The 8,765-nt window shown below is 34.4% G+C and overlaps 1 protein-coding gene across 1 annotated transcript; it reads left to right on the top strand.

The window, feature by feature from the left end:
• The first annotated feature begins 3,759 nt into the window (after positions 1-3,759).
• LOC141630543 (uncharacterized) lies at positions 3,760-8,349 on the top strand. The gene is made up of 8 exons (XM_074443340.1): positions 3,760-3,843; positions 5,400-5,454; positions 5,850-6,018; positions 6,418-6,603; positions 6,698-6,805; positions 6,916-6,994; positions 8,030-8,128; positions 8,242-8,349. The coding sequence occupies exons 3-8, from the start codon at positions 5,942-5,944 to the stop codon at positions 8,347-8,349; spliced, it is 657 nt and encodes a 218-aa protein (XP_074299441.1). The 5' UTR covers positions 3,760-3,843; positions 5,400-5,454; positions 5,850-5,941.
• The last annotated feature ends 416 nt before the right edge of the window (positions 8,350-8,765 follow it).

Genomic DNA, 8,765 nt, shown 5'->3' with positions numbered 1-8,765 from the left:
AATACCCAAGATAACCTCTTAATAAAATTAATATTATTAATACTAGAACAATATTAATCTATATAAAATTGACCCAAAAATATTGATTTTGGTCTCTTAATTTCGGTTAAGAGAAGGGAGAAAAGAAGTGATTTTTATCTCTCTAAAAACTCTATATTTTTAGATGATGGAATGAAAAATACACTAGCATTCAAGTAGTGTATATTAGACAAATTATAGAGAAAAACCCTTTGGCATTTCTCTATGAAAAACCGGGTAGGGGGGTGGTATTAGCCAATGCATGATCAAGTTGCTCTTCACAAAAACAACTAGGTTTGCATGGCTATGTATTAGGTTAAATGATTATGTTTTCCACTCAATTAATCAACACAATATTTATCCTAATACACCCTAAATTTCGGTACATATAGTGTAAAATGGGAAATCCATTTTACACATTATGTTGTCAATTTGTCACATGTAACATGTTCCATGACATTATGAATATAAAATGTATTTTTAACAATTAAAAATCAACATATTAATAAAATATGTCACTTATAAAGTTAACCTAGTAATTCATAATTACTTGTACCGAAATGAGTGCCCGAGTCATAAATTACAACATTCTGTATTTATAATAATCAATTCATTCTGTTTCAATTGTTTCCGTAAACAATAATTTCATCTAAGTAATAAAACAATTCGATTACTTAGACCGTATCTTATTTAATCAAATTATAACGAGATACGTAAATATTACTTCCAAAATCGTCCGTCAATTTTAAGTAATTTAATTAACCCGTATCGTCATACGATCAATTAAATAATCAATTAAGAGTGTTACCCTTTAGGTATGACCTAAGGGGATCAACTGATCACCACCGTCGCACGACAGTAATGTCAAACTCTAGTCAGCCAATCATTACCGATATGTGTGGACCAGTTGACAGTAAAATATTACTTCCCACATGTATTCTTAAAATGAGACTTAAACATGTGATCATCATGATCGACAGTTGTGATCGTATCATTGTCGGAGGACACATATTCCAACAATCTCCCACTTGTCCTCGACAAGTGTGCATCACCAATTCTCTTGTCCTATTACTATCTCCCACTCAATGCAAGGTGTCTTTCAGGTCGTACTTGCAAGTGATCATATCGAGAGTGGTTTCCTCGATCTGGAGAATAACTGATTGACCGGATATATCTACCATAGATATCTTCCGAGCGTGGCCACGCATTTCCAGTACATTACTCCTCGAAAGGCCCTGAGATATTGTTATAACCCTGACTAGGGGTGGACAATTTCTATTGCACTCATTCCTTTCGACTAGCCACAACCATCATAACCCAAAATATGCCCATTTGACCCCATTTACGAAGGTCGTAGTAACACAAATCAAAGTTAATCTAAAACTGTGCCATCTTAGGCGAACAGTCTTTAGTCAAAAGAATCGACTCATTAGAATACTATAGTAGCTCTCGCCACGACCAGGCTTTATAAATTTGCCAGAACTCTATAAGCGGTCATAAGGCCCGACAAAGTGTTCCTAACAGTCTGCCTATGTCATCGACTAGTCATCTCACATGACTTTATGGCACTTGAACTTGCCATCAATCTCATCACATTCTAGTCACTTCGAGATGTCACCTCATGTAAGTAACTATGGGCGAATACAATGCTAATCCGTTTTCACTTTAACGGGGTTCAATTGTCTCTACAACCCGTTTGGATGTAACAAAGTATAAGGTAAGTTAATAATAAATCAAACGACAAATGTCGACATCACATTCAGGTAGTCAATACCATATTACAACCTTGTGATGCATATCGTAAGTGTGAAAACACTAGTCGATTTCAATAGAAGTTTAACATACCATGTGTCCATGTGTTCAAACTTCTTATATTGTATTATCCTTTATATTCATGTTATCTCTCATAGCATGAACCTTACCAAGTACACATATAGGTTCCCAACCTTGGTTTAGGTTCTTTATCTTGAAAGAACTTTCTTGTTGTTTATCACAAAACCAACGAATTTGTGGTGGATGATATAACTTGCACTGATCAAGTGTTCTACCATTTCGCAATGCACTAGGTATACGTTTTGCAGGGTCTTGCAACAATTTGTCAAGATGATTAGCCTAACACTTCTCATAAGTCCTAGCATATTAGAAAATATCAGTTTTGAGTAACTTCTTACTTCAATTAAGTATTTTTCAAAGCTTCTTATTTCTCCTTTTAGCTTGAATAGCTTATGATTTTCATAAATCCTTACGTGTGATCGAACTTCAATATGTGCAACTTCTTGTCACATAACAGAGAGTTCTGTCCATCACTGGAATCGCTCATTAGTTCTCCTCGAGAATTTATGACGATTCTTCTATGGCTTGCCAATGAATCATCATGCTCTTATGCATATGATTCATTATTGGACATGTGCATGATTATTCTAATGGCGGAAACATTAGTAATTTATAATCATGTGATCAACCATTCTTAGGTTCAATGAATGACCATGACTGCTTATGGTAATTCTATTTACATCGATATGAATAACCTACGTTTCTTGTTGATTTGATGTGTATATCTCAATACTTATCCAAAATCTCATGATGTGATTGGATTCATCATAGTCGATTTTCATCCAGAACTGAAAACTCAAATACTTCTTTGTGAAAGATAGTATTAGCTCGTTATTCTCAATGAGTAATGAGTTATCAATTTTACAAGATGATTGCTCCCACTAAATTCCATGTCTTCACATGATAATTTCCAACTCCCACTCAATTCCACATGTTTCTCAATTGACTACTCAATCAAAACATTTCAAGAATTGAAATATATATTGCTTTGCCAAGTCATTAAGATAAAACCATATATGTTCCCAGCATATCCTTTCAAAATGCCTATTTTGAAAAGGTTTCAATCTTAAACTTATGGAAAGAGATTTTTAATCTCTAACTCATTCATTATATAATGATGCGTAGCAATGTCATTATTTAAATGTGAATTACATCTAATACACGTTCTTCTCAAAATACCCTTTTCGGAAGGAGGTTTAACCATTTCATTTTCATAATGAGGTTAAGTAATGACACTAGCGTGGTTAACAATTAATTTATCTTTTGTAGATATCGGCATATCTTTCTTTGAAAATTTTAGTCATAAATCACATTTTTTTCGAGGATGCAACTTTGTTTCATTTAGGCTCTTAAGTAAATATCAATATTGAAACTATTGGTCAAAAGTCGTTCATATACTAGCCAAATCTCTTGATAAGACTTGACATTAGCTATTCTTCTTCCAAAACTTTCTTTTGGTCTCCTCGTGTAGTAATATTGAGAACATATTCTTTTGATTACTTCACTTGGTCTCTTTTGTCATGTAGATTTCATCTATTCGAGACCATGGATCTCATCTATTCGTGTACACACTACTACAATTATTCTCAAAGAGGACGCCATTTAGAGTACGGTTGGGGACGGAACCGTCTTATATCGACAATTTATTTTGGCGCCATTTGTAAATACTTACTTAGGACGGTTAATCGGGACACCCGTCATCTTTGTAAAAATAACAAGGACGTTTGGTCAATTAAACCGTCTTCTTATTAAAATACAAGACGGGTTATTAACGAGACCGTCTTCTTCTTGTTTAGTAAAGATGATCCCAATTCCTCACTACACGTTACTCAACCCTTATTCAAACAAAACTTTCTAACCCTAATTAACCATAAACCCAATTCATCGTCTGCTTTCATCTCCTTCATCACCGTCTGTCGTTCATTCGCCTTCAACATCACCCTAACGCCAGCGTACCGTCGATCACCACCTGTCGTGCATCTCTTTACCAAGGTGTGTTTCAATTGTCATATTTTTCATTTGTTACTTGATAAATGGTTTATTTAGTACAAATTGATTCGTAAATACCATAATTAAACATTGAAATCAATTTGTTTATTTGCTGATAATTCGTTTATTTGATGATAATTCGTTTAGTTGCTGAAATCAATTGATAATTCGTTTATGTGTTGATAATTCATTTATTTATCGATCATTGATAATTTGTTTATTTGCTTAAATCAATTGAACAATGAAATCAATTTTGCTGCTCCTTTTTTTCGGACATATTGCTATACCCATCCCTCTTAATCTGCTTGTGCTTATCTCTAATTAGCACCTTTGTGAAGTTCAAAATCTTATGACTTTCTGCAACTTCTGAATAGTCCATTCAAATAAGGATTAAGAAAACTGGCACTTACCATTTGGCGAGTTACATATTATATATTCCAATTGCGTTGGTCGAAAAGTTCGATTCCTGCACTTATATTACAAATAACGTCGAATTATACTTGTACAAGCACATGATTTTAATTAGGGGTCAGATGAGCTTAATGGATTGAGGTTAGTCTTCCTCCACTCTTTAGGGTGGTGGTGCGGAGGACATAGCTGTGGACATGTCAGTCACTGGTTGTAATTTTGATTTTAGGCGAGGTATTTTTTGTTCAGTTTTGTCTTATTTTTGTTTGCAAAACACTCAAACCTGTCTTGAATGAGCCAGGTCAGTTTGTCTTTGAGTCAGTTTTGTGTAGCTTTATGAGGCAGGAACAATTAATAGCATATTAGATTATAACAATCAGGTATAATCACAACAAAAGATTAAAGAAATTGAGTGTATGCTAAATGGGTAAATAGAGATGTACCATCTCCAGAGAAGGAATCCTTGGTCCAGTTATGTCCTGCTCTGTATCAAAGCTCTATGGAAATAGTGGCCATAAGTATTTCAGTAAAAAACACAGCCGTACAACATAATTTTCTGAAGACTTATGTGGCCATTGTGGCCGAATTTCAGCAATATTTGTCGAATGCGTTAATTCTTCACTTCTTCTTAAGATCCGGAATATGCGTCGACTCTCCATTTTGAGTCAGAAATGTATTGGTAATGTCACAGTGGTATTTAGAATTATCAACAGACAAGGATGATATCGTTAAAAACTTACGTATTGCATACTAGAGCTTAACGATTTTGATGATGTGCAAATTGATTATTTTTTTGTGATTTGAATGGTTATACTGATCTTGCGACACCCAATATTTTTTTTTATTTTGAGTCCGCCCATTATCACATTCCCCCTGGTTTGGACTCTTTGGAGATGATGGATATTTATACGCTTTATGACTGTTCTAAATAGTTCTCTTTTTTTTTGCCAGAAGTAAAAAAGAAAGCTTATTTTTTCTTTGTAAGCTATAGCTGAACACTTGAACTAGAACCATGTTGGCTGCATTCCAAAATTTCCGCAGTAGTGTGTTGTTTAGGTTGTTGCTGTTTCTATTTGATGGTCTATGTTGTGTATAACTCTAGGCATTTTGTTTTAAGAATATGGCCTGAATTCTATCCTGTTTATTGTTAGTCACTGGGAAGCAGCATTGGAGAGGGTACCAAGTGGATAGTCAATAAACTCAAAGGTTTGAGATGTTTTTGCTCCTTATATATATACTATTTGCTTCCTGGTCTGAACGCTTTGCAATTCGACTTTTTATCTTGGGTTTACGTAGATAAATGCTTCCAGCCTCTTTTTTCATATCTATTGGGGCAAAAGATGGATCCTGCTTTGGCATTGGAGTATACAGTTGGATATATAGCTTGTTATATTTTCGTGATCTTATTATATTTCTATGTTATATGTTGGAAGTTTTGAACCTCTGCGCCCCCCCCCCCCTTCCCAAATGGCCACAATCTGTTATATCATATCTTATTATCTTATGTTGCCGAATAACTTATCAAGGATAGTTTTTTTATCATTTATCTGTTGAACATTTACTGACATACAAGGTTTCATTGATTTCTTCCCCCTTCCTAGACCTGGAAGCCTGGAATAAGTCATCTCAACTGTGCTTATATTGTATCACCGTGGATATAGAAGAGCATATACTACACCAAGAACAGAAATGCATGCTTACCTATGAAGACCTTATTCATTGGTGTGACGAAGAAGAGATAAGTGCCTCTCACATTGCTTTATTCATCAGGTTTGATTTTTAATCTTCAAAAATGTTTTATACAATTTTCTTAATTTTGTTTTGAATTTAGTTAGTACGCTTTAATAGTCACATAGAGTATACAAATAAGCTCTATATATTAAGAGATGCCCTTAGCAAAAGCCAGCCAACGACTATTTCCTCATCCCAGCCAGCCGATCATCCCACAAACGCAACAATCATCCTTGCCTTATTTAATTTATTCATTAGCTGCATGTTGCATATAATTTGTAATTAATCTCCTTCCGTAAATATGCTTGTATCCACTAGTGTATAAAACGTGTGCATAAGTGTGTAAAGCAGATAGTTTTCTAGCATCTATGCTGCAATTTTAAACCGTATGATCATGAACATATGCTGAATCGACCAATTAACATTTTTTTGTGGTAGGTATTTAACTGAACTTGTACAGAGTATTCAATGTACAAATTCATATGGATTGTTGTGCCCCACGTTATTGTCCAAGTTCGCTAGTTTTGAAAATGAAGAGAATCGGTCAGTTTATATTGTTAAGGCTATGACATGTACTGGCTGTGAAAGTGGTCGAAAGCTTATTTTTGCTCCATATTTTGAAGAGTATGTACCTTTTTTCATACTACTATTAATTATATTATTCAATGCTACTTATTAAAGCGGTCGAAAGCTGATTGTTTTATTTTATAAATGGTAGTAATCATTGGATGTTGGCTGCCATTAATCCAAAAGATAGTGTAGTATATTGGTGTGATCCAGCTGGAACTCTAGAGCCTCGTAAATTTTTGAAGGATACAATTAATTTGTAAGCTCAGCATGTATACAATTTAATAAATTGCAATTATTTCATAGATCTACATTTGTTTTAGTAAATAAATGTAATTAAGCTAAGTCTATTACGTATATTTAACACAGGGCAATTACGAAGCTAAATTCTATGGATCCATTTTTCGGGTGCCACCAAGAAAAACAGCTTGAATGGAAAATAATAAAGGTACCCCTTCAACTAATACTAATAGTGCTTTTATCTCTTTTTTTACCGATTTTTTTTTGTATGTAAGAAGAGGTCCCCTTACCACCTCTTCCCTTAATATACTTCCCTTAATATACTTAGGTTTACCACCTCTTATTAGAGCCAACATACTTCTCCTTTCACACCCCATTCTAAACCACTATTCACCCTTGCCATCACCTGCTAGTGGCACCATCTCATACCGTCAACCACTATTTGCTGCCCTCGCCTCCTCATCTCCTCCGCCAAGAGTAAAAGCTTAATCAACTAGCTTGAAGATTTTCTCTAGCTTTAAAAATAACAATAATATACAATAGTCCATCTTCTTGTTTTACCAGAAAAATTAAGTGTAGATACACTGTAGTTTTTATAATTATCCAATTATCACTGAATTTGGAAACATAAATGTCGTTTGATGGCAATGTAGCTGATCCCAAAAGTTTCCTTCATGGTTAATGAAGAGCAAATCAATGATTGTGATTCCTTTGGTTTCCTTTATGACGGCTTTGGAACTTCTTGCTGGAAATAATCCAGGGTGAGTCATGGGTGATTGTGGTGCTGATGAATAACGTGGTTGTGGATGAATAAGTTGGCGGTTGTGGGGTTGGTGATGGTGAGATATGCATGAATAAGGGTAGGGTACTAAGGACTAAGGTGGGTCAGGGAGATTGAGGGGAGTAACTTGCTAAACAGGTAGATGGTTACCCGAGTGTAATACCAGAAAAGGGGAGTAATTGTGAGTAATAGTGTAGTTTATTGTGAGTTAAACTGAAATTCAGAGTATTTTGAGAAGATAGCCTTTTGACGTATTATTGACTATCTAGCCTACATAAGCCAGTCTATGTGATAGTAGTGTGTGACTCATTGGTTTTTACTATAATTAAGCCTAAATAAGTTAAAAACCAGTAATATCAAGTATGACTTCGATACGTTGTAGTTGACATGATTATATAGTCTATGTTTTAATGCTATGGGCTTATTCTATATACGTTGGAGTTGACATGATTTCGATTTTAGTGTCCTACACAGCCCTTTGGGACCGTCTTATGTGGATATTATATCTGCCGATATATGTTGGAGATCATCAGAGGACGATATGTTAATATTATTCCAAATGTACGTCCTTTCATTTGTTTATTTTTTTTCAATATTTACTTCATTTTATATAAATTAAAAATGTAGGTGTGTAAATAATTATAATTGTGTTATTTTGGTTACTTTATATGCAGTTCATGATTAGAGCTCCAAAGACATACTCGGTTGAGCAAACGGATGACTTTCTCTATACCGAAAATCATAATGAGTATCCTAATACTTCATCAGATTCTAATAATTAAGTCTTTAATTATTATTTGGCATTGTAAGTTGTATTTGGATTATGGTGGTGGTTTGAATTAAAGTTTAATTATTTATATTTTTTGTTACGTTTTTTGTTACCCCATCCTCTGGAATTCATAGACAATATTACCAGAAAAATATCAAACTTTTATTATAATGACTTAGGTTTTTAGGAGTACATTAAAATATCAAGCTAAAGAAAAAAAATCACGTAAAACAAGCGTTGACAAACGTGAAAAAGCAAATGTGTAGTGTGGAGTTGAATGGAGGGAGTATGTTTTTTGTTACCCCATCCTCTGGAATTCAGAGACAATATCACCATATATGTCTCTTTCACCTTCAGCCCAATCCACACAGTCCTTTTCCCATTGCAACATCACTGTCCCCTGCTCGGCAATGCGACCTTGGCGGTGCA

The sequence above is a fragment of the Silene latifolia genome, chromosome Y (assembly GCF_048544455.1).
Source record: "Silene latifolia isolate original U9 population chromosome Y, ASM4854445v1, whole genome shotgun sequence".
Lineage (NCBI taxonomy): Eukaryota > Viridiplantae > Streptophyta > Magnoliopsida > Caryophyllales > Caryophyllaceae > Silene > Silene latifolia.
Note: the sequence above shows the minus strand (reverse complement) of the source record. Positions and strands in the feature narration are given on the sequence as shown.